This window comes from Maylandia zebra, unplaced genomic scaffold (assembly GCF_041146795.1).
Source record: "Maylandia zebra isolate NMK-2024a unplaced genomic scaffold, Mzebra_GT3a scaffold01, whole genome shotgun sequence".
NCBI lineage: Eukaryota > Metazoa > Chordata > Actinopteri > Cichliformes > Cichlidae > Maylandia > Maylandia zebra.
Window position 1 is genome coordinate 1,342,501 of NW_027490031.1, and position 26,466 is coordinate 1,368,966.

Consider the following 26,466-nt stretch of genomic DNA (forward strand, 5'->3'; position numbering starts at 1 on the left):
AGTGAAAGACCAAGGAGGAAGCGGAGGAACAAGTCCAGGTGTCCGTTTGGACTCTGTAAGGCCTTGTCCACAGCACTCTGGTGGAGAGATTGAAGGTTTGGTTGTTAAAGAATTTGTACTTTTTCAAGGTTGTTTGATCTTCCAGCAGGTTTACTCCAGAATTGATGAAGGTCAGATGGACATGAAGAGCAGCCAGAAACTCCTGAACACTCAGATGGATGAAGCAGAACACCTTGTCCTGGTACAGTCCTCTCTCCTCTTTAAAGATCTGTGTGAACACTCCTGAGTACACTGAAGCTGCTCTGATTTCGACACCACACTCTGTCAGGTCTGATTCATAGAAGATCAGGTTTCCTTTCTGCAGCTGATCAAAGGCCAGTTTTCCCAGAGATTCAATCATCTTCCTGCTCTCCAGACTCCAGTGTGGATCTGTCTCAGCTCCTCCATCATACTTGATCTTCTTCACTTTGACCTGAACCACCAGGAAGTGGATGTACATCTCAGTCAGGGTCTTGGGCAGCTGTCCCCCCTCTCTGGTTTTCAGCACATCCTCCAGAACTGTAGCAGTGATCCAGCAGAAGACTGGGATGTGGCACATGATGTGGAGACTTCGCGATGTCTTGATGTGGGAGATGATCCTGCTAGCCTGCTCCTCATCTCTGAATCTCTTCCTGAAGTACTCCTCCTTCTGTGGATCAGTGAACCCTCTGACCTCTGTCACCATGTCAACACAGTAAGGAGGGATCTGATTGGCCGCTGCAGGTCGTGTGGTTATCCACAGGCGAGCAGAGGGAAGCATTCTCCCCCTGATGAGATTTATCAGCAGCGCATCCACTGAGGTGGACTTTCTAGGGCAGTGGTTCTGAACCTGGGTTCGATCGAACCCTAGGGGTTCGGTGAGTCGATCTCAGGGGTTCGGCAGAGCCTCCGCCGTGACATGCACGGCTCATTTTGTGCACCAGTAAAAAACATATCTATGTCTTGAATTTGAAAAATATCATATTTTATTTTTCACTAAAGAGGGGTTCAGTGACTGCGCATATGAAACTGGTGGGGTTCGGTACCTCCAACAAGGTTAAGAACCACTGTTCTAGGGTCAGTTAGGATTGCAGTTTTGTGGAAGTCCAAAGGAAGTCGACACTCATCCAGACCATCAAAGATGAACACAACCTGAAAGTCTTCAAAGCTGCAGATTCCTGCTTCTTTGGTTTCAGTGAAGAAGTGATGAACAAGTTCCACCAAGCTGAACTTTTCCTCTTTCAGCACATTCAGCTCTCTGAAAGTGAATGGAAATGTGAACGGGATGTCCTGGTTGGCTTTGTCTTCAGCCCAGTCCAGGGTGTATTTCTGTGTTAAGACTGTTTTCCCAATACCAGCCACTCCCTTTGTCAGCACTGTTCTGATTGGTTCATCTCTTCCAGGTGAGGCTTTAAAGATGTCTTCTTGTCTGATTGTTGTTTCTGGTCTGGTTGGTTTCTTGGATGCTGTTTCAATCTGTCTGACCTCATGTTCATCATTGACCTCTGCAATCCCTTGCTCTGTTATGTAGAGCTCTGTGTAGATCTGATTCAGAAGGGTTGAGTTTCCTGCTTTAGCAATCCCCTCAAACACACACTGGAACTTCTTCTTCAAGACAGACTTGAGATTATGTTGACAAACTGCACCATAAAGTTCTAAATAAAATAAAAAATATTGGTTCATCTTTAAAAAGTCAATATGAATATTTTTTGAATACATATTTTTAGACATTAGCAAATGTTTCACTTATCCAGCAGCTTAAATCTTCATAGAAATTGTCTTACTGCTCTGGAGACGGTCAGCCAGCTCCACCTGCCTTATTGTCCTCAGGAAGTTTAGTGTGATTTTCACAAATGCCTCTCTGCTGCTCCTCCTCTGCTCATCATCCTCCCTCTGACTCTCTAAACATTCTGGGTAATCTGTAGTCAGAACCTTCTGGATCTTCTTCAGCTTGTCTTTCACAAAAGTAATGATGTTGTCCTCCAGCAGCTGAAACAGAATACTTTATGTATGACCCAATCAGACTGAAGTCATGGAGCCAAACATCAGATCCATGTTGGGCACACTGACAATCCACTGGTCTACAAAGAGCAGCATGGAGATGACTGTGAACAGAATAGATGTGAAAGTAGTTGTTGTACATGTACAGACCATAAATATGGAGTCCATGTGTGTTTGATGGTGCTGGGCAGACTGATCACTGGGAACCTCTGAACTCTCCTGGTCCAAACTGTGGAGGAATCATAAAGAATTACTTCAAGCACAGAACAGATCAAGAAGTTTTCTGCCTATCAGCCATAATAGTCCCAAGGAATCCTGAACATCCTTTTAAGGTTCCTTGTGGCACCAAGTGATCAAAGAGGGGATTGAATAGCCATTTTAGTTTTATTGTTGATTGTTGTCGGTAAGCCAAGTGGGAAAATATGTTATTCAATAAACAGTAATTCTTGTAATTATGTCTACAGTTTTGGCTTGACATTAAGAAAAGCTATTACATCAGAATTGTGTGTAGTTTAGTTTAGTATGTAAGCGAAGATAATGGAATGGCTCTAGGGCCAATTATCAGCAGTGTATAAAAGGCTGCCAATTAACATCAGAGGCTGTTGCAGGAACCCACCGCTGGGTTATTGAACATCAACAGAGAGAGAAAAAAGCTATTTTCTGTTGCGTCCCCACCTAAAATGGAAAATGAGCACAGTCAGAGGTTAAAGTGGATTCAGAAGGTGGGGGAACCTAAAATTGGTTGGTATGGCTCAATGCGGGGAAAAGAATCATAACTTGCAATAAATTCTATTGAGAGCTCCGGTAGATTTTCTTAGTGAACAGGCTGTGATCAGCTGACCTGCTGCTCTTTGTGGATGTAAACAACTGAATTCAACCAGCTGTAAGCAGATGCTTTATGAGTTGTTCTGGCTGATTTAATCCTCTACACTCACAGTACACTGTTTATCCTGTCGGTTTTCTAGATGGTTTAAACTTGGGATAAAGGTGGAATTCAGTCAATGAATCTCAGCATCATCAGCTAAAATTCATATGAATATCTGCTACACCTGATGTAAGCCAACCGTGACCTGAGATACTTGAACTCTTCCACTGGGGCAAGAACTCGTCCCTGACCTGTAGTGGGCACTCCATCCTTTTCCCTTTAAACTTCCTGTTTCCATCAAATGCAGTCCTACCTGTAACTACAACCTCTGTTCTTCCTCTCCTGTCCTGTCTGTCTTACATTTGTCCCCATCTCTAACTAAATTTAGCTTTCAATCTTGCAGACACTGCCTGGTTTAGACTCTTCAGCCTCATCTCTCTATATGTGATAACCGTTGGTGATTAATGCAGTATTATGATTCCCTTTCATGTGTTACTGTTAAGGCTAAACTACTTTGCTGTTTGAAGGAGCACAATGACATCAAACGATAGCTCCTCTGACTGTCAAATAAAAAGTAGCAAGCGCGTTTTGAAAATGTGATAGAAAGTACTGATATTAATGTAAATAATATTCCTTCTAGTCAAAGCAAAGTTAGGGTTAGTATCAGATTTGGCTGATAAAGTTTTTAAACACACTTTGTAATTAAAGAATTGGACTCAGGAGATGACCAGGTCAGCTTCTAGAAGATCTGAGATTCACACAATATTTATTGTTGAGTTTCTAGCAGAATACTTTTATGCTCCATCCAGATCATCAATGTAACAAATCATGAATATGAATAAATGTCTCACGATAACTTCATTTTTCAAGCACAGTCTGAACCACAATCTGGACCAACAGAAGTTCGCAGGCTGTTGAGCAGATCTATAAAACGTATAAAACTGATTGATCGGTGGAGACAAAATTAGCATCTTTCCTGTAGAGCTCATTTATTTTTGAGCTGTGCATGTCTGAACCTGCAGCTTTTATAACTCAGTGGATCATCAGCAGTACAAGAATGCCATCTGCTGACATAATAATATATAACATAACAGAAATGTTGAGATGGTGTTAGAATAATTTATTTTCTCCCCTGTACGAGGACATCTGGCCAGCAACACCAGCCCATAAATCCACAGAACATGCTGAGACAACAGAACAATAGACGCTGGCTGCAGAGGTAAGCTGTGATGCTGACAGATGTCAGAGTTTCACTGTGAATAGTTTTAAGGAGCTGTGGTATGTAGCAGGAGAAAATCTGACCAGGGCAGCAAACTGACGGAGCTGAGTGTGTCTGCATGATGCAGTTGTTGTTTGGCAGATAACATCTGATTCCAGCAGTTTTTCATTCAGCAAGTTTCAGGTTTATAGGAGAGCTGATCAATAAATATGATTTCTGTTTAGTTATTTTCTGTTTAGCTTCAGTTGATGCTGGATTGTTGTGTGACAACCAGTCAGTTTAAACCCAACTCGTAAATTAAGACCTCATTGTGTGAAGTGTACTTACCTATGTTTTGCTTTAAATCCAAGAAACCATCGGAATTAGAGAGAGCTCAAGAAACTTTTTGTAAATAGTGCAGGAGAATCTGTGCAGTGTGTTTTGCATTTGGAACACTGCACTGGGAGCTGGGATTAGTGGACATCACATTTTTGGAACTGTTGGTTACAATGTTTCTGCATTTGTAAATAAATTCACTGTCCCTGCTAAGGAAGTCTTTTCTGAGCAGTTTCAAAACCTCATGCGAAGAGCTTGGTTTATTAATGAAACTAGTATGTAGTTTGGTGTCAAGAACTTGTCACTATATTAACAATAGTTCACATATTTAATTAACTATATCAATGTATTATTTATGCATTTAATTAATGGGTTAATCAAATATTCATTTATATGCATTAAGATCCTATTCTAAGATGTGTTTTTCTTTCTTTTTCTTTTTAGATTTTTTTGCAATCATATATGTCATTTATTCCAAAATTTGTATTATACAGTATTCCCTTTCGATAGTGTCCAAATAAGACTATTATTTACTGTATTTAATCTAATTAATAATATCTATGGTCAATGTTTGGTGAGACTGACAGGTGGTGGGACAGACCCTCTGATCACTTCCTGTTCGCCAAAGTGGATTTTTAGTTGCTTGAAAACCAAAGACTTATTTTTAAGAGACAGTTTTAATGGGATTGAGTGATTGAATGATGTCTTTGCACTGCAGTGTATATACAACAACATCAAGCGGTTACATCAGCTCTCAAAGAGTTCAAGTTACGAATAGCTCACCTCTCTGCAACAGATGTCTGCTCGAATTTAAAATTAATGGGACGATCTGCAGACCAGCCACTGTTTAGGGACACACAGCTGGGATCAGGTTCAGGTCCAGCGGGTGTCGTATGGATCCTGTTAGAAGAAAAAAAAAAGCTGATAAAGACTTAGAATACCTTCTGTGGTGGAGGTGTGGTCCGTTCCTATAGTGAGGTCGACATGAGAGGAGTGTGCAGTCAGATGGAAAGCTGGCTGGCATGTGTGCTGAACAAGAGAATTTGATACAAGTGCACAATCAATAAAAACTGTTACACAATTGAAAGAACAGTGTATCCACGGTCCGTTGGACCTTCCTCATCCCAAAGACAAAGTGGTTTGCACACTGAGCTTGAGCAGAAGGAAATGCCAAGCTAGTGTTGGCAGTGTAAGAACATAACGCCACCCAGAGGTAAACACAGTCATTAACACTGTGCAGGACTATTGATGGGCTTACTGTGAGCAGCAGGAGTTTAAATGTACATGTTGCACATGTTTTAGAGAATAAAGGAATTCCTCGCTCAGTGACTTCCCTTGAGATCCAGTTTAGAAACCGGGAAACAAAGACAAGCAGTTGATTTAAATCAGACACCAAACTGACATCAAATAGTTTGTGTTAGTAACAGCTCACCTCTCTGCTGCAGACACAGGCTGGACTTTAAATCTAATGGCTTCATTTTTAGATGGATCACTCTTTAAGGACACACAAATGGGTGGAGGTCCAGGTTGGTCCCTGTGAGTGATGTGCAGTGATGTGAGTGCTGAGCTGTGACATGGAGAAGAGTCATGGACAGTTAGAGATGGTCATCTCACCTCTGAATGGTTTTAGAGGGAGGGACTCCCTCCTCTCTGTCCTCACACTGATCCATGCTTCCGAATTCACATCCACATCAGCTCACACACACACGTTCTACCTTCACCTGCAGAGGAAACACAAATCATTCATGTGCACATCAACTGTGTGCTGTCCAAATATCAGCTGCTTCTTTCCTGCTTCATCTCAGTGTCAGCTAAGAGAATGACAAACCCACTATGTGTCAACATTTGATGGATGATGACACAGAAATGTGAAATGATATTGACCCAAATCTGTCCTGATGATAATGAGAAGCTCTGGTGAGTTTTGACTGTCTGAGAAGTTACTAGGATGTTGAAACACTGGGACTCAGCCCAGTCCTGACATCTTTGCTATTTTCACTTGATAACAGCAGCTGTTTAAAGTTAATGAGTGTATTTAACAGTAAAGTGAATGTGAACGTGAGACACTGTGTGCTCACAGCTAAAGGCTGCAGTGAGCTGTGTTAAAGCGTCTTTCACACAATGATCCTTTAATAAACACTCAGAGCTCCATGTTGATGAAGCAGTCATGGGTGAGGTTTTCTGCTGACATGTTGACACTGTGACTTCAGCTTTTACAGGCTTCCTGTTTCATATTACACTTCCTCCTCACAGTCGGCCTTATTTCACAGCTGCAACTAAATTTCCTGAAGAAAATCCAAAGACAGCTGAACGTTAAGGCATCACTTCCTGTCATGTCATGTTTAAGTTACAGCTAGAATAAATCATAATTTACAAAGTCTGCTGCTTTTTCTGTAACCATCTGACCATTAACTAACTCTGCTGCTCTCATTCACAAAGCGCTCAAATAGATTTTTAACTTGTGTCTTTCAGAGCTCTTAGCATTAGGATGCTGTCTGGCTACCTTAGCGTTCAAGCTCTGGCAGGTGTCTCGTTTGTAAATATTAATCACAGTGATGGTAAAGGCTAACTCACAAAGTACAAACTATAAGTACAAACAAAGTACAAATTATACATATGTACACAAACACGAACGTAGCTCAAAACGGCGGACACACTCGGCCTCGTTGGTCCAGCTGTGAGTCCGTTACCGTGAACTATGGAGCGGCAGATTTGTGCTGTTTGTGCAGGAACTAAGCTGCACACAGCTGATGTTAGCCAGGAAAACATTACAAACTGGAGAGAACGGAAATAAAACCAGTTTGTTGTATGAAGAAATCAAACATGAGCAGAACAAACAGTAAAGTTCATAAAGATAAACTATTAAAGAAGGAAATAAAGCAAACTTACAGTTTCTTCAAACACACACCAACAACAAGCTCCACTCCACACCAGGGGCCCGTTCTTCGTACCTCACTAAGTAGGTTAGCCGGATTAGATTGTTGACGATTTCGCGTGATCCTGGATCAGTCGGTTCCCCGAAGCTCATCCGGGACTTGCTGTCATAGCAACAGAGCCGTAAGCGTAAACCTGCTCGGGAGCAGGCTTACTTTATGTAAACAGGATTAGATCGCGGCCACGCAGGTATGTCCGCTTCATTTATACGAAAGCAACAGCGATATTCCACCACTGTTTCACCATAAATAAATATTATCAATGTAACTAAAGATAATGCAGCACTTGATCCTTTTATTGATGTCACACAGATACATACAGGTCATTTCCTAAAAAAGGGAAATGTACTATTAACATTCTATTACATGTATGTGATTATTACAGATGTAATTCATATAGTAGTAGTAATTGCAAATTACTTTGTGTAATCAAGATGAGAGACCACGGCTATAAAAGCGAAGGTGGATTTGGGAAGCCTGTCGCAGCCATGTCCTGTCCGTATACGCGACCAACCCATTGCGGAAGGTGCAAGATTGATAAGGAGAGTTTTCAGAATTCAGCGTATATTGCGGGATAGACAGGATCCTTTAGCTCAGCGCGACAGTGTGCTCATAGAGAGATATCGATATTCCCGTGAGGGTATTATTTACTTAACCAACTTGTTGACGAGGGGGTGCAGGACCACCACCTGTCTTTTTTTTGCTCTGCCCTTTTCTTGGTTGCTGTTATGAACAAACAAACAGATTATTTCAGGGTCTCTTTCCAAGAGACGAAAAGCAATATAAGTGATAAATATTACCATTCTGTAGAATATTCTTATATTTCACTTTTACTTGTTCCCATGTTCTAGTGGGTCCTGTTGTGGCTCTAATGTGTAAGGGGATATAATATAACATAATATAATGTAATATAATATTGGATAATATAGTGTAATACAATAAATTTACCCTACCACCTACTGGTGTTGGCCAGAGGGGCCGATGGCGCGATATGGCAGCCTGGCTTCTGTCAGTCTGCCCCAGGGCAGCTGTGGCTACAACTGTAGCTGCCTCCACCAGTGTGTGAATGTGAGAGTGATTGAATAGTGGCATTGTAAAGCGCTTTGGGTGCCTTGAAAAGCGCTATATCAATCCACTCCATTATTATTGTTATTATTAAATAACTTACGAGTTTAATTTGTCAGCAACTTTCTGCCAGCCCTCTCTCCTTCCTTTTGCAGCCTTTGCAGTGTTCCCTTGCGTTCTGATTAAACTCTGAAACTCCTGAAATCCCTCAATCAAGAGTTCTTGCTCTGCTGCCGGAAAATACCGAGCACGCCCCTTCGACATTTTCGCCGACCAATCAGCGGGTTGCCGATCAATGTTTCTACTATCGATGCGTAGCCCCTTTTACGACACCCAGTGATGTCACATTCCTGCGTCCAGCTGTAGTAATCGTCAACAGCAGGTGTGTTCGGGGAACCGGATTAGCGAGCTCACGGTTAGCGCGATGATTTGATCTTGGATGTGTCATTTGATCTTGGATGTAGTAAGCGACGTACGAAGAACGGGCCCCAGGACACTAAACACAGACACACAGGTGAGCTGCTTCCTGGAAGGAGGCGGGACTCTAACTGAGGCATGGCAGGTGGGAGGGGCAAGGAGGCAGATTTTCACAGTAAGAGCTCTTTGTTTTTCAATGAACTTAATTTCACACTGATAATTTGTGGTTGTGTAACTTTATGTGGTCAGATTGGACTTAAATCTATCACAATCAGGAATTTAGAGGATTCAGAAAAATGTTGATGGAAGACGTTCTCACTGTGGATTACAGTTAGTGATGTGCGGATCGATCCTGAAATATCGATTCCTCCGATACCAGTCATTTATGTTCTAGAATCGATTCTCACATTAAAATATCGATATTTTAATAACTTAGGATAAATTTGTAGTTTATAGTTAACAGGATTACAGTGGAAAGACACTATATCGTTCGGATTGTCTACATTGGAAGGAACTACTTACTCTTCCGCCTTTCATAGTCATGTGTGAAATACGACTGTATAAATGTGTCCCTTGGCGTGCGCACTCACAATACTGGCTGAGCGTAATGGTAGTTATGTGCGGACGTATTTTACATCCACAAACAGCCAAGACGTGGTTTGCGATACATGTGGCAAGAAAGTGAGGTGTTGTGGCAACACCACTAACTTTGTCAAACACATCAGAGTAAATCATATCACAGAATATGACAAGTGTATGTTGAGGCGAACTGAAGAGGAGGAGTGGACAGGGACAAGTGCTGCTAGCGCGAGACAGACGTCTCTCACGGAGTCCTTTAGTGTTGCAGGCATGCAAGGTGTTCAAATAGCCACAACTTCAGTTTTTTTTAAAATTCCTGTACGATGAATTCTGCATTATTAAGTGATAAGAACAAGTAATCTGATGTCCTGTAATCATTATGACGCTATAATTTGAGATATAATAAAAGATTAAAGTTTTTGTACAAAGTATCGGTATCGGATCAGTATCGTCGATACCGCCCTGAATTTTACTTGGTATTCGATCGGAAAGGAAATTAGTGGTATCGCCCATCACTAATTAAAGTCCTGATTTTCAAGTGTCATTAACTACATGGATCCAAATGGAAAAATCCAGGCTCAAATTAACATAAAAGTACAGTTACAACTTAATGAACTGTAAGTGAGTTCTGTTCTAAACTTCACATTTGACAGTCTGAACATTTAAATAATTTTACTGCTGTAAATGCATAATATATTATAGTATATTACATTATATAAATGTTCCACTGACTGCAGCAATAAATAATAAACCAAAGGCTTCGTAGTCTGTGGGCCCACTGTGGGTCCTGAATGACTTCCATGAAAAAACCTTTTAAGTGAGTCCTCTTGTCTCACAAGTCTGAGCTCCTCACTGAAATTCAGCTTCAAACCAACCAAGTCCAAACCTGCTGCACAGAGAGACAGGTGAGCTGCTACCTGGAAGGTGTCAGGGCTCCACCTCTGATTGAGAAAGAAGGTGGACTTTCACAATAAGAGCACGTGTTCCAGGAGGACTTTGATGTATTGTGAGCTGTAGAATAAGGAGATGGACTGATGTTATCTGACACAACCTCTGTCTGCAGAAAATGAGTCGATGAATAAACTGCAGGTGATGGTTTCCACACATCAGACTGAATTTGTTTCAGCTCACAGCTCCAACATTACAACTATTTTAAATTCAAACACTTTCATCAGCCTGAATATCAAACATCATAACTTACAAATAGTCTGCTGACTGCTCCTGTAGATGGAGGACAAATGTTTATTACAGCTACAGCTGTGGAGGAGATGTGAGCATTAGTGTTTCCTCTGAAGAAGAAACTCTTCAGCTTCTTAAAGTCAACTCCACATCCCCAATTTCCTCTTTTAAAGATGAAGATGGTTTGTGAAGAACTTTGATGTTTCTAAAATTTAGGAAATGTCACAACTCTATGTTATTGTTTGGCTTTTTCAGTGTTTTATTTGTTTGTGAGTAAATCGGTTTGACTGAGATTAAAGTTATTAGATTAGATTAAATTAAATTTTACTTTATTAATCCATCGGGAGGGTTCCTCCGGGGTTTTCACACAGCTGAATAAACGTCAAACAGAAAACTCATTAAACAAAGTGTGAGACGGTCGAGAGTTTGCTCCAGCGCGGGGTTATATTTTAGATACCAAGGAGCAGACGGCCGAGTTTCACTCCACCGAGGGAGCTCGTGACGTACTACCCGGCTTTCTTTAGACCACAAAGGCCTGGTCCTCAGGTGGAAGCAGCCTCTGAATTTGGACACCCCCGCTGTTTCCGGGTGACATTTAACGTATTTTATCCGATAAATAAACACTGTAAAATGTATTTATCACCCCCAACAGCCCTTTTGAATGTCTCCCTAATTCTGAGGTCTCAAGGTTGGCAAGTATGGCACTTCACTTTTTTGCCACATGTATCACAAACTACGTCTCAGTTGTTTGTGGAGGTAAAATACATCCGCACAATTACGCTCAGCCAGTGTTGTGAGTGCGCACACCAAAGGGGCTGCGAGACATTTATACAGCCGTGTTTCGCAAATGACTATGAAAGGCGGAAGAGGAAATAGTTCCTTTGAATGTAGACAATCCGAATGTTATAGTTTCTTTCCACTGTGTTCCTGTTAATGATAAACTACAAATTTACCCTAAATTACTAAACTATCAATATTTTAATATGAGAATCGATTCTACAACATAAATGATTGGTATCAGAGGAATCGATATTTCAGGATCGATCCCCACATCACTACTCGCAGTAGCACAGGAACAGAGCAGGAGGGAAAGAGAGAGAAAGAGAGCCAGGGACAACAACATCACATTAGAAAGGTATAGTAATTAGGCACTGTTTTGGATGTTCAGTTAACGCTAGAAATGTGCTTTGGAATTTGTACGTGCTTTTTGGAGTTTGTACGTGCTTCGTCACTAGGGGCCACCGCATATATTTATATATAAACATATATGAATAAAACCACTTTTTTTTACATTAGTAATTCCTTTTGTGCATAATTTTATATTATTGTTAATAATAAATTAATTAAGCAACAAAACAACCTGAAGAGCCGGTTCAGAGCTGAAAGAGCCGGGTCTTTTTAGTGAGCCGAGCCGAAAGAGCCGATTCTCTAAAAAGAGCCGGAAATCCCATCACTACAGAGGACCCCTTTCCACTTCCCACATTTCTCAATGTGACAAGCTCTCATAAGTTTTCCGAGTTTAGTTTGTTGATGCTGCTGCCGTCACAGCCGTGATGTGACAGCTCCATTTCTTTTGATTTTGATGAGGATTATTTTCTACCATGGCGCACGTTTTTCCATTCAATTGGAGGCTTGAGGTGACAACAAGCAGACCAGAAACGAGCCAGCTCCATATACAACTCACGTTGCCTGTCTGACAGCAGTGTAGTAGTTGAGGAAGGCTGAGGTTCATGCTCAGCCGGCGCTCCTCTATGAGAGTCCCCAGTTCAGAGGAAGCTCAGAGGTGTTTCTCCACTTTAAAGAGAAGCAGATGTTCCTGTGAGATGCAGGACAGGAATATCTGAACGCCATGCTTCCATTAAGAGGAGCCCCTGCTTCATACCTCCTTACACCTTTACTTTCTCCTCTTTCCTTTACTCCTTCATCGTCTTCTCAGTCCTCCCATTCTCCCTTTTACTTCCTATTCTCTCCTTTCCTCCCTCCATCTCACCAACTCATTTTCCTTGGTTGTCTCCTTCTTTTACTTCTTTCCTTCCATCAGTCCCTTGTCCCCACCTTCTTTGTCCTTCTCTCCTTCCTCAGAGTCTTAGTCTTAAAACATGAGTGCTTAGCTGCAGGGAAATGCTGAAAAAGCTCAAAGCTTTCATTGTATCCCTCTGATTTCACAGCAGTGTTCTGGGACTGAGGGTTTTTGTGTCAGAAGGAGAGTGAAGCTGACAGTAGAGACACTGCAAAAGGAAACACCAGCTGGCTGGGCAGTATTGTGAAACCAGAGCAGTGCATACTCTGTGTTACAGTAATAAATAATTAGGCAGCAGTCTAGAAACACTGTGTTCATTGTGTGTTAGTTTGTGTTTCCCTAGTAATGGCAAGATAAAGTTTCATCAGGGTTTGAAGCCTTTCAGCTAACTGCCTCAAGGAGGTTCAAATGTTGAGGGCTTCATGTGTACACAAACCCCCCTGCTGGTAAAAAAAAACCCCCAAATAGGCAGAGTTATTATAGGTCATGTTAAGTGCACTATATGTGTTTGTTTTTACCAGTGTGTGCATGGCAGCAAAAACAAGAACTACATTCACCTTAATACATGTGTTTGTTTCACTGTGTTGTATCCTCCATCCCGTTTTGGCGTTTTGGCGCACAGACTTAACAATGTGGTGTATGCTGTACAGTGTAGTGAAGAATGCCCAGACCTCTACATTGGAGAGACCAAACAGCCACTTCACAAGCGCATGGCACAACATAGAAGAGCCACCTCCACAGGACAAGACTCAGCAGTCCATCTGCATCTTAAGGATAAAGGTCACTCTTTCGAGGATGCCAATGTTCACATTTTGGACAGAGAGGACAGATGGTTTGAAAGAGGAGTGAAAGAAGCATCTATGTCCACTGTGAGCGACCATCTTTGAACAGAGGCGGGGGTTTCCGACACCAACTCTCTGCCATCTATAATCCAGTTTTGAGATCCCTTCCCAGACGCCTTAACGCCCACTCACATCCTGGGCCATCTGACCTCAGGAATTCGCATGATAAGGTGGGGCCAGGTTTCACAATGAACTCACCCGAAACTCTGGCTGATTGGGACCCACACCCAGTTTCACACCTTGGCTCAGGCGATTAGAGGATCATCAGGGGGTCCTTTTGTCCCTCTGTGGGGGTCACTCCCACTAGGTTTATATCTGGGACTCTCCACCATTTGACCTTAGAACTGAAGAAGCTTCTCGGATGAGAGGTGAAACGTCTTCAAGTAACTTAAGGAAGTCCAGACGCTTTTCTTTGCAAGCTCCTTTGACTACGATGACCTGGATGACTGAGAACCTTCACAGTTCTTCACAACAATGACACAGCTTCTAAATATTCTACATCAAAACAAATCTGTCACCAAATCCACCAGATTCGCTAGCAGGTGTCAAGCAAGACTGAATGGATTTAAGTGCAGACCCAGCCTGAAAAACAAGAGTTCACAGTTTATTCGCACAAATCACCAAAGTGCAACTGTAAATACAAGTGACGAGCAGGATCCAGGGATCCGGGGGGGGGGGGGGATAGGAAAGGAATTTCTTTTATTTATGTATCATTCACATTATTTTATTGTATAATGCCTTGGTGCCACTGGATTTTAACATGTCTCACACTCATACAGTAAGACAAATGGTGGGGGTCTAGTAAGGAAGTTGGGGGAAGCAGACAGCTCCACAGGAAGTCTTTTGTCTCTTCGAGGACTCTGGGAGGTAGCAAGGGAGTGTGAGACAGCTGTGTACTGCCTTTTGTTCCTGTGAAAGGTATTTAACTGAGAGCCATGCTAGGCTCAGAGAGACTCTGCTGACCATCTGCCCCGCGATCATGCAGGCTCTCCAGAAATTTGGTTTGTCTGTTCTTTGTTTTTGATTAAAGAATGTTAGCTACCGCTCACCGCTCGTCTGCAGGCTTTATTTAATGGAAAACTTCCACAACAGGGGGGTTAATCCACATACTCAAATCTTCAGTGCGAGCTCGTCTACTCTCTTCTCCATTCAGAAGCACTCCACGACACGCTCCTCAGTCTGCCATGAATCCTCTTCTGCCACTCACGCTTTTCACTGTCTTGCTCCAGTCCACACAGCTGCACACTGCGATCAATGTTCCCTCTAAGCTGTGCACGTGTGCAATTGTGCACTACTGGCACGGTCTCTGCGCAGAGAAAATCTGTGTTGCGCACAAAAAAAAAATCCAAGCTGAATTGAAATTAAAATTAATACTTTAACAATTCTGTTTGGCAGTGTTAGTCAGTGACTGGCTGCTCCAGTATGGGATTACAACGATGCCACCTTATCCCACAGTCCAGCCAATGATGCGATTCACATTCGTATATACGCAGCTAATCAACGTGGTTGACAGGCTATGACAGCGTCCTTATGTGCCGACACCGGTGTTTTAGCTAGTAAAGCGGCTGATGTGGAGTGAAGCCACGTTAATGACAACGTGTACAACCATTGGAGATGTGAGCAGGACAGACGGAACAATTGACGGGAAAAGTGTGGTCTTTATACCAGTTTTTAAATTGTGTTGATCGGCCACGTAAAACCGGAGTTATCATAAAAAATATCTGCAATGTTTGGTTGTTTTCCTGAATACTGTCGTTGTTTATATTTACTGCAGGAAGAAACGGTAAAAACGGCATTTTTTAAGGAAAACGCTCGAAAGCCTGTGAGCAAAGACAAAACCAAAACACCCCCACCCATTCCTATTAGTCGAAAAATGTACCATGTGGACCAATCAAAAAATGATCTGGCAACATGGCATTTATTGTTTAGGAAGGGGGAAGTTTTAGGAGTGACGGCAGTGTTTTGAGATGTCAAATCAAATCAAATCAAATCACTTTTATTGTCACATCACATGTGCAGGTACATTGGTACAGCACATGTGAGTGAAATTCTTGTGTGCGAGCTTCACAAGCAACAGAGTTGTGCAAAATACAATAACGTAAACAAGCAAAATACAAGAATGGCTACATCTGAAACTAATAAATATATGTACAATATATAATAGTGTATGCATTTCTGGATGTGTATACTAAATGTTTTCTACGTGTGTGTGTGTGTGTGTGTGTGTGTGTGTGTGTGTGTGTGTGTGTGTGTGTGTATATACACATTTTTACAAATTAAATAGAGTAAAAATAAAATAAAATATATAAAAATGATGTGAGAGATGTGAGACGTTTAGCGCAAATCTTGTGTAGTTAGTGTGTAGTTAGTGTGTAGTGTAGTCAATAGTTTTGTTGTGTGTGCCAGAACAATGAGGCGACGGCTGAATGTTACAGGTGTTACAGCAGTGATACATCTCCTGTTGTCAGGCCTGCAGGTATCAGGCTGATGTTCTGCTTTATCTCATAGTGGACTGAAATTGTTTTTTGGAGTGGCACAAATAATTTGTGTGGCATCAAATTTGATGCAGAACAGCTGATTGTGCTGTAAATAGTTTGAAACGTTTATTTAAGAAAACGCCTTTGCTGCATTTTTAGGTAAACAGCTGCAAAAAACTTTGTTGTTTGCATAACTCAGTTACTTTTTTGAAGAAGTAACTATATAATTAAATGCCCAACATTGGTCCATATATACTGTATTTTGCAGACAGAGTTACAGACTCTCTCCCAGAACACAGACTCAGACTCATAATACAAGTCACAAGAGCTTTATTAAAAATAAAAAGAAAGTTGTGTTTTCAAAATTGGAAGTTCAAGTTATTTTACTTCCAATAGTGTTGACATACTACACAAGGTCATCAACAAGATTTTAAATTTTCATTGTAAGTGCCAAAGCAGTTAATTAAAAATAGTCTAACATAAATGTAAATGCTGTAATTTGATTATTTTAATAAACCATGTAACTTGGATGGATTCGATGCTGGCGTGACCACAGTGCACACATCTAATGTTGCTCACAGTGGTCCAAGGGACCGCTCAGGGAGTTTGTGTGTTCGCTCAGACATATGAAATATTAGAGGGAACATTGACTGGGATCCAGGGAAAAACAGACTAACAGGTCCAGGAAGCAAGAAGTAATTCTACATCCAGAAATTACAAACATAAGTTTGATACTAGCCGGGGCTTTACGAACACAGGGCATTCACCGTTCCAGCGACGAGCTGCTCTGAGCCACCACATCAAATAGTAGCCACAAAACATAGGAACAAATCAGTGGCAGGTGGGTGGGCCAAAAGCGAGAGCCCAGTAATGAGCTCTGCCCAGGCAGGTAGAAGGCAGCGATGTTAAAAAGAAAGAGAGAGACACACACAAAAACAAAACTACGGCCCAACATTAGCCAGCTGGAGAGACACGGGGACCATGACACCATTATCACCATTACCCTTTGTGATAGTTTTCATGTTTCATATGAACTAAGCAAATACACAATATATGCAGTGCTATACAGAAATATTTACATACTTATAACAAGACCAATTTCACATGTTTAATGCACTCTTTGCCATTTATTAGATTAGTCACATGCATTATGATATCACAATACAAAACATATCATGGTTATAACTCTATTAAAAACTACTGATCCAGTATTCTCAGCTTATATATCTGAAACATTTTTTAAATTGATTGAAACAATAAGAGCATGTAGAAAGCTTGGTGTCGTAGAATTTTGTAAATAAAGTCTGCAAGACGGAAAGAGTCAAACAATTTATCACTGCGTGCAAGAGAACACGCACACATCAAAGTATAACAGGTTCATAGTAATGAGCATTCCAACCTCGGGGCGTCGCAGTGCCCCTTTTATAACATCACACAAACTCTATGTGTCTTTTCAGTTACAACAGTCTTTTCTCCAACCCAGGCTGTTGGTGAACGCAAGAATGTGTGGGTTGCATGCATGCAAAGGTTATACAAAAATCATACAGTGAAGTTCTAACAACGTAAATCTAAATGTGAGGGTTAACTAGAATTTTCCCATTACATTGGAAAAATCCTATCAAAAAGAGAAATCAAATATTTCAATTCATTTTATTGAGCTCAGACTTGTTGAAAATGCAGAGGAGCTGGTTATGAACTGAGCTTCAGAGAAACACAACATACTGATATTCACTGTGAAGCTTCCATCTTTAAAGGACAGAAGAGGAAGAAGTTTACAATGAATAATTTAGAACAGTTTAAAACATCAACTGATTGAATCCATGAATCTGAAAACGTGTGAAAGAGACAAACATGTACAGACTGAACTATCTGCTCAACTGTCAGAGCGTTTCTCTAACTGAAGGACACTCTTTACACTCAACTCAGCACAGACTCACTGAGGAACCAGGAGACCGGAGACTAAACCCAGGATAAAGAGTTTCAGTGAATGTGGTGTTGAAGGTGTGGAGGTGGATCAAAGTGTCAGAGGAGACTCTGTAGAAGGACAGAGTGCCAGCAGGACAGTCCACATACACTGCTACTCTGTTAGAGAAAGAGGAGGAGGTGGAGGAGGAGATGGATGTTTGTCTGTTATTGTTCCACACAGAACGAGGACCATCATCATCAGAGCAGCTGAGACTCCAGGACTGATTGTTGTATCCAAACAAGCAGTCTTCACTGTCTCCTTTCCTTCTGATTCTTCTGTAACTCACTGATATATAAACGTCTCCTCTCCACTCGACCTCCCAGTAACAGCGACCAGTCAGACCATTTCTACACAGCAGCTGGTAATGAACATCAAATCTGTCTGGATGATCAGGATATGACTGAACCTCCTTCACACGTGTCACCTTCTTGTTGTTGTCATCAGACAGTTTGATGTTTGTGTGAACTGTGTTTGTGTCAATTGTGAGTTGACAGGAATCTGATGAGAGAACAAACACAATCCAGCTGCAGTTATTGATCCATCATCTGTTCATTGATTGACACTTTGATGATGACTCCTGACATGATGAAGATGGTTGAATGTGTGCTGCTTTGTTTTCATGAATCCCATTAAAAACACACTTACACTTCCTCAGACCTGGTCTCAACCATCGGACTCCAGCAGGCTCCACCCTGAGGAGGGGGGTCAGAGCAGCACAGTCAGCATGCACACATGGACATTACATGGCTCTCATACACATACTGTTAGACACTGATAACAGACCAACAGATTTTCACAAATTCACTTCAATCCATACATGGATCAAACTGCTGATGATTTGGACTGATCCTGGATCTGTCAGTACACCCTGTATTGAATTAAATTCAAACTGTGACCATCATTATCTTTATATTTCTCTTCTGTTTATGCTTCTTTGTAGTGTGTAGTGTGTAGGGCTACATGCTTTCAGTCAGTAGCCCTACCACTGTTCCTTCACAAATCCAAAGTTTTTAATTCTCAAACCAAATCCTTAATCTGAGAATAATTACCATCAGCAATAACATCCAGTAACAATTCAAAAAGCCACCATTCCCGACACATACACATAATCCAATCAGCTCATCTCTCACCAGCCAAACTCTCTCATCTGCACCTGTGCTATGCTCCCACCTGTCTTTGTGTTTGCAGGTAGCTCCCAGTGTATATACTGTCGTCTTTTCCTGCGCCTGCTTTGGATTTCTGTTTGATGGACTTTGTGTTTCATCATTTTACAGTTTTGCATTTCGAACAATGAAAGCTCCTTTTTTATCACTTCCTTCCTGCCTCTGTATCTTCCACCTGGGTCGTTTCACCCACACCCCTCCCCCACATTGGACAATCGGACCATCTCTCCCTGTTCCTCGCACCTAGGTATTCACCACTCATCCAACGTGTGAAATCTGCTGTGAGGACAATTAAAGTGTGGCCAGAGGGGACAGACGCAGTGCTCCAGGACAGATTTAAAAACACAGACTGGAATATGTTCACCCACACAGACCTGGACCAGTACACCTCATCTGTACTGGATTACATCTCCGAAACCACAGACAGTGTCACCACCCAGAAACGGATCACCATGTACCCCAACCAGAAGCCTTGGATGAACCGGGATGTTCGTCTCCTCCTGAAGGCCCGCAACACCGCCTTTAGGTCAGGAGATGCACACGCCTACAGCACAGCCAGGGCTAATCTAAAGAAGGGCATCAAAAAAGCCAAACACCATTACAAGAAGAAGGTAGACGAACACTTCTCCAACTCCAACCCCCGACGCATATGGCAAGGACTCCAGACCATTACAGACTACAGGACCACCAAACCCTCCCCCGCATCCTCTGATGTCTCCTTCCTCAACGAGCTCAACAACTTTTATGCTCGTTTTGAGCGAGGGAACCCCACAACCACAACCAAAGCAGACATGACGCCAGACCACCAACCTCTGACTCTCTCCCCCACCGATGTAGGAGCGGTGCTGAGCAGGATCAATGTCCACAAGGCTGCAGGTCCTGATGGCATCCCCGGACGTGTTCTCAGAGCGTGTTCTGGGGTGCTTGCAGGAGTGCGCACAGACATATTCAATCTGTCCTTGGCCCACGCTGTGGTACCGGCCTGCTTCAAATCCACCTCCATCATCCCGATACCCAAAAACTCCAACCCATCTTGCCTCAATGACTACCGCCCAGTAGCACTCACCCCCATCATCACTAAGTGCTTAGAGCAGCTGGTCCTAGCACACTTCAAATCCTGTCTCCCCCCCACCCTGGACCCCCACCAATTCGCATACCGCCAGAACAGGAGCACAGAGGATGCAGTCTCCATCGCACTGCACTCTGTCCTTTCACACCTGGACAACAACAACACCTACGCCAGAATGCTGTTTATAGACTTCAGTTCAGCATTCAATACAATCCACCCCTCACAACTCATCAGGAAACTGACAGACCTGGGCATCAGTTCCCTCATCTGCAAATGGTTACTGGACTTCCTGACCAACCGCCCCCAACATGTCCGGCTGGATAACCACTGCTCATCTACCATCACAATGAACCACAAGGCTGTGTGATGAGCCCTTTCCTCTACTCCCTCTTCACCCACGACTGCAGACCTGCTGATGGTTCCAACACCATCATTAAGTTTGTAGATGACACCACGGTGATTGGCCTCATCAGTGACAACGATGAGGCCGCCTACAGGGAGGAGGTGGATCGTCTGGCTGAGCGGTGCGACACAAACAACCTGCTGCTTAACACCGAGAAGACCAAGGAGCTCATCGTGGACTACAGGAGGAATGCTGACCCACATCCCCCATCCACATTAAGGGGACGGCTGTGGAGCGTGTGAGCAGCTTCAAGTTCCTGGGAGTCCACATCTCTGAGGATCTCACCTGGACGACCAACTGCTCCAAGCTGGTCAAGAAGGCTCACCAGCGCCTCTTCTTCTTGAGGACTCTGAGGAAGAACCACCTGTCCTCAGACATCCTGGTGAACTTCTATTGTTGCACCATCGAGAGCATCCTGACCAACTGTATAACAGTCTGGTACGGGAACTGCTCTGCCTCGGACCGGAAGGCGTTGCAGAGGGTCGTGAAAACTGCCCAGCGCATCGCCGGAGCACCACTTCCTGCCATAAAAGACATCTACAGGAAGCGGTGTCTGAAAAGGGCTGGGAAAATCATCAAAGACCCCAGTCACCCATCACATGGACTCTTCACCCTCCTGCCCTCTGGGAGGCGCCACAGGAGCCTCCGGACTAAGACCACCAGGTACCGGAACAGCTTCTTCCCCACAGCTGTCAGACTCCTGAACTCTGCCTCCTGACATCTGACCCACGTTAAACTCATGGACTGAACATACACACCCCCACAATGGACAACTGTACCCTCAAACACACAATAATAACATGGAGTGAACCACCACTCACAACCACTAACACTTTATATAACCTCTGTAGAAACTATCTACACCCTCACTTATCTTAACTGCACTACTGTATAGCTCTGTGTAAATAATCATTCTGTACATTCAATAATCTTTAATCCTACAACTGTTTACAACTTGCATAGTTCCCATTTCTGTATAGCTGTATATCTCAGATTTCTGTATAGTTTTTCATATTTATATCCTGTTCATAGCCTGTACATAGCTTGTACTCACTACAGCCTGTACATACTTAGTTATAGAATATTCACAACATACTTCATACTGTGTACATTATAACATACCATAATAGACCCATTTCTGTAATATACTTACATATCTATACTATTGCTAATATATATTGTAATATCTATATCACTAAAGCACTTCTGGATGGATGCAAACTGCATTTCGTTGCCCTGTACCTGTGCATGTGCAATGACAATAAAGTTGAATTCTATTCTATTCTATTCTAACTATATTTCTTTATTGCATTGTTTTCAGTTCTATGATTTTGCATATTGGCTTTTCAAAACAAATTTCAACTTTTGTCTATGAGGAGCACTAGAAACACATACATGCATTTCTGCACTGCTGCTTACTTAAACTCCCGGAGAGCAGCCATTTGGCTTTTCTACCTTTAAATATATAGAGAGCATGCCATAGTTGTCAGCTTCTATCACAGCTGTCAATATAAAAGTTTATCTAAATAAATGTGGGCGATCGAGGCTCAAGAGTTGGCAGTTCGAGCCCCGGCTCCGACAGTTTCGGTCGCTATGTCCTTGGGCAAGACACTTCACCCGTTGCCTACTGGTGGTGGTCAGAGGGCCTGGTGATGCCAGTGTCCGGCAGCCTCGCCTCTGTCAGTGCGCCCCAGGTGGCTGTGACTACAATGTAGCTTGCCATCACCAGTGTGTGAATGGGTGGATGACTGAATGTGTAAAGCGCTTAGGGTCCAGAGGTTCAGTCAATGAGCTCGTCAATAGCTTCAATGCTAAAATGTTAAATGTAATGGATACAATTGCTCCCATTAAGGTGAAGGTTATCTCTGGAAGAAAAAAGTCTCCATGGAGAAACTCCACACTGGTGAAAAATGAAAAAAGAGAGTGTAGGAAAGCTGAGCGCAGATGGAGGAAAACAAACCTCCAGGTTCACTATGACATCTATAAAGAGAAACTTCACAATTATAATTTACGACTGAGGAGTGCAAGAAGGTCCTACTTCTCTGACATCATCACTAAAAAAAGCCATAATGCTCGGGTCTTATTTTCTACAGCTGACAGGCTAACAAACCCTCCTGTGTCAGTGGCAGCTGAACTTCATTCGACTATGGCCTGCAATGACTTTGCCAAATTCTTCACAGGAAAAATCCAAAAGATTAGACAAGCAGTTGGTACATCAACAGCAGATCCAGGATATGTACTGTGTCCACCGAAAAACTGTTTAAACACCATGAAACAGTTTCACCCGATTAACAGCAAAGACCTGGAGGACATCTTAGGTCAACTGAACTCCTCTTCTTGCTGTTTAGATGTCCTGCCAAAAAGTTTTTTTCAAAAAGGTCTCAAAGACTTTAGAGTCAGACCTGTTACAGATCGTCAACTTTTCTTTATTATCAGGTGTGTTTCCAGAATCACTAAAAACTGCTATAATAAAACCTACACTGAAAAAGGACAATCTTGACAAGACACAAATGAACAACTACAGGCCGATCTCAAATCTCCCATTTTTAAGTAAGATCATTGAAAAAGCAGTTTTTCAACAACTCAGTTACTTCTTAAAACAGAATAACTGCTACGATGCCTTCCAGTCAGGTTTTAGACAGAACCACAGCACTGAAACCTCTCTGACCAAAGTGTTTAATGACATATGTCTGAATACAGACAGTGGAAAAATGTCAGTCTTAGTTTTACTGGATCTCAGTGCAGCATTTGATACAGTTGACCACAACATATTACTCAAACGACTGGAGAACTGGACAGGTCTTTCAGGAACTGTACTAAACTGGTTCAAAACATACTTAGAAAACAGGAAATACTTTGTATCAATAGGTAACTTCACATCTGAGCAGACAAGTATCACATGTGGAGTTCCCCAAGGTTCCATCTTGGGACCCTTTCTGTTTAACATTTACATGCTCCCACTGGCACAGATTATAAAGAACAACAAAATAAACTACCACAGCTATGCAGATGACACACAAATATATATCACAGTGTCACCAGGAGACCGAGGCCCTGTACAGGCGCTTGGTAAATGCATTGAGGAAATCAATGACTGGTTGTGCCACAATTTTCTCCAGCTAAACAAAAACAAAACTGAGGTAATAGTCTTTGGCACCAAAGAAAAACGATTACAGGTCACCAGAGAACTTCAATCTATACACCTAAAAACCACAAACCAGGCGAGAAATTTGGGTGTAATGATGGATGCAGACCTAAACTTAGAAAAACACATTAACACAATAACAAAATCAGCTTACTATCACCTCAAGAATATTTCAAGGATAAGATCTGATGTCTCAACAGGACCGGGAAAAACTAGTCCATGCATTCATCTTTAGTAGGCTTGATTACTGTAACAGCATCTTTACAGGTCTACCTAAAAAATCAGTCAGACAACTACAGCTCATTCAGAACTCTGCTGCTCGAGTCCTCACTAAGACCAAAAAAGTGGACCACATCAGTCCAGCTCTGAGGTCTTTACACTGGCTGCCTGTCCGTCAGAGGATAGACTTTAAAGTTCTAATGCTGGTCTATAAAGCTCTGAATGGTTTAGGACCAAAATACATCAGTGACCTCCTGACCCAGTATGAACCTTCCAGATCCCTCAGGTCATCTGGATCTGGTCTTTTATCAGTTCCCAGAGTCAGAACCAGACACGGAGAAGCTGCATTCAGCTTTTATGCTCCTTATATCTGGGACAAACTCCCAGAAAGCCTCAGATCAGCTGAAACACTCAGTTTATTTAAATCCAGGTTGAAGACTCACCTGCTCTCAGCTGCATTTGAATAAAGCACCAAATGCGCACTTAAGCTTAAATTTCAAAACTTACATTTTAACTATTGATTTTATCTACTGTTCTGATTTTATCTGTTTTGATTTTATATACTGTTTTCTTTGTTTGTTTGTTTGTTTGTTTGTTTGTTTGTTTGCTTGTTTTAATCAATTTTAAATCATGCTTTTTATCTGTTTGTGTTTCTAATGTCTCTGTAAAGCACTTTGAATCACCTTGTTGTTGAACTGTACTATACAAATAAACTTGCCTTGCCTTGCCTAAAGTGCTATACAAATTCAGGCCATTTGCCATAAATAAATGAAGTGAGGCTAACAGTTTCAAAAGGTTCCAATAGTTGTTTTAATCTAGGATAAGTATGTCCTGTGCCTCTCTATTCATATATTAATATAATTTTTGCTGTAAATATATTGAGATATTTACCAATTGTTTCTGGAAATGCTCTCACTAGACACCTCATACATATATATTGCTTGTTGATCAGTTCGTGTCACGTGCATGAAGCAAATATCAGACATTCTCTCCATACCTGAGTGTGTCCAGTCCCCAGCATGGATCGTTCAGTCCAGCCGACAACAGCTTCATTCCTGAGTGTCCTGGATCATTGTAGCTCAGGTCCAGCTCTCTCAGATGGGAAGGGTTGGAGCTCACAGCTGAGGTTAGAGAAGTACAGCTTTCTTCTGTGATCAGACAGCCTGACAGACTGCAGATGCGCAAAAAAACAACCATTTGTGAACAATGAACAAAATCACCTAAGCCAGCTCTAACTGTGAGTTTTAACAAAAAGGAAAGTTTGAAGCTGATCTTGAAAGTAGAGAAGGTGTCTGTCTCCTGAACTTAAACTGGGAGTGGCTTCCACAACAAGTTCAACATTGCCAGGCTTTTTTTGTATAGAGATTGAAAATGTGACTTCACTCAGGGGTAAAACTGCAAAGAATTCTGGGAACTCGTGGCAAGAGGTACTAGCGCACGCAGGCTTTCAATTGAAATCAGTTATACAGCGATAAAAAGAAACACAAAAAATGGCAAGAAGCTGTTGTATTCTTAACTGCAATAGCCGGTCGCATGACAGCCACGGAAAGCCGACGGGTAAAGAGATCGGTTGTTATCGGATTACGTCGTTGAAGAGAAATTGTTCGAGCCATGTTTCCGAAGTAACAAAGGCGACTGGATTGCAGCCATTCAAAGACAAAATATAACGTCCCAGAACACTCCAGCTCACAGGTTAGTCTGCTCCAGACATTCCCACAAAGGTCATTCTGCTGTTGTAGTTAATGCCTCATTTTTCTTAACATAATTGGTGATATAGGTTACAAGCAAGTCTGGCGCTGAACAAAAATTGTCGCGCTATGCTCCTTTGTTTATTGTGCATAAATAGTAAATTGTCCTGACACAACTTGACACAACCAGAACAAGCGGTGTTCAGTTTTACCAACGCCAAAACACTCCTAAATTAGAAGCATTATAAAAATATTGACCAGGAACTGCTGCAAGTGCCTCAAGTTACTGCAAAGCCCAGGCCTCCAGTCCTCGTCATCACCTGATGCTGGTGGCCGGGGGACAGGTCACCAAAAGCAGTGTGCGAGGAAGCAGAAGCACAATAAACATGCAGGGGTCTGTGCTATGGTAAGAGCAAATCCAAGCCGGCCAGCTGTCCCATTCATCCTGCTCTCAAACATTTGCTCACTGGACAATAAACTGGAATACATCTGACTCCAGTGAACCAAACAGCGGGAATTTAGGGACTGTTGCATCTTTGTTTTTACAGAACCATGGCTTAGTAACAGAGTTCTGGACACAACCATTCAGCTACACAAAGCTCACCTCACTTTCTACCAACAGAAATGCAGCTCTGTGTGGTAAGATTCGTGGTGGTGGCTTTTGTGCCCACATCAACATGAAATGGTGCAAGAAATCTATTAGTTTCTAATTACTGCTCATCGAGTTTATGAATGTTAGATGCAGATCTTTTTTTATTTACTTTAGGAATTCACTGCTGTGCTTGTTATAGCAGTGTACATCCCACCCAGTGCTAGCACTACAGAGGCATTCTGGGAGCAGTAAGGAGCAATCAGCAAGCTGTAGAAATCACACCCCGATGGA

General features: G+C 42.2%; 3 protein-coding genes across 4 annotated transcripts in view; all 3 read right to left on the reverse strand.

The window, feature by feature from the left end:
- LOC143415586 (protein NLRC3) overlaps window positions 1–824 on the reverse strand; it is an 859-nt gene extending 35 nt beyond the window's left edge. The window contains exon 1 of the mRNA XM_076880825.1: window positions 1–824. This exon is cut by the window's left edge and continues 35 nt beyond it. Coding sequence (XP_076736940.1) covers window positions 1–799 — 799 coding nt within the window. The 5' untranslated portion in view covers window positions 800–824.
- LOC101477938 (uncharacterized) overlaps window positions 1–26,466 on the reverse strand; it is a 55,031-nt gene that overhangs the window by 9,240 nt on the left and 19,325 nt on the right. The window contains exons 13-15 of one of the 2 annotated variants that reach the window (XM_076880858.1): window positions 24,893–25,066; window positions 18,542–18,588; window positions 16,304–18,394 (exon numbers count right to left, since the gene is read on the reverse strand). In XM_076880858.1, coding sequence (XP_076736973.1) covers window positions 17,853–18,394; window positions 18,542–18,588; window positions 24,893–25,066 — 763 coding nt within the window. In that variant the 3' untranslated portion in view covers window positions 16,304–17,852. Of the gene's footprint in view, window positions 1–16,303; window positions 18,395–18,541; window positions 18,589–24,892; window positions 25,067–26,466 lie in introns of those variants that run through there. The other variant, XM_076880859.1, reaches the window with a different exon arrangement.
- On the reverse strand, window positions 1,024–7,353 carry LOC143415600 (uncharacterized). Its single transcript, XM_076880885.1, has 7 exons — window positions 7,308–7,353; window positions 6,033–6,139; window positions 5,851–5,952; window positions 5,202–5,318; window positions 2,170–2,248; window positions 1,803–2,007; window positions 1,024–1,673 (listed from the first exon to the last, which is right to left on the reverse strand). Exons 2-7 carry the CDS (start codon window positions 6,086–6,088, stop codon window positions 1,027–1,029), a joined length of 1,206 nt encoding a protein of 401 aa, XP_076737000.1. The 5' UTR covers window positions 6,089–6,139; window positions 7,308–7,353; the 3' UTR covers window positions 1,024–1,026.

Bases quoted from the DNA above. Each gene is read 5' to 3' on its own strand.
- LOC143415600 (XM_076880885.1), bottom strand. From the start codon at position 6,088: ATGGATCAGTGTGAGGACAGAGAGGAGGGAGTCCCTCCCTCTAAAACC. The intron at 2,249-5,201 runs GTGAGCTATTCG...ATTCCTCCACAG, and splicing joins CAGACATCTGTTGCAGAGAG to TTTGGACCAGGAGAGTTCAG. The intron at 2,008-2,169 runs GTCTGTACATGT...ATTCTGTTTCAG, and splicing joins ACATGGACTCCATATTTATG to CTGCTGGAGGACAACATCAT.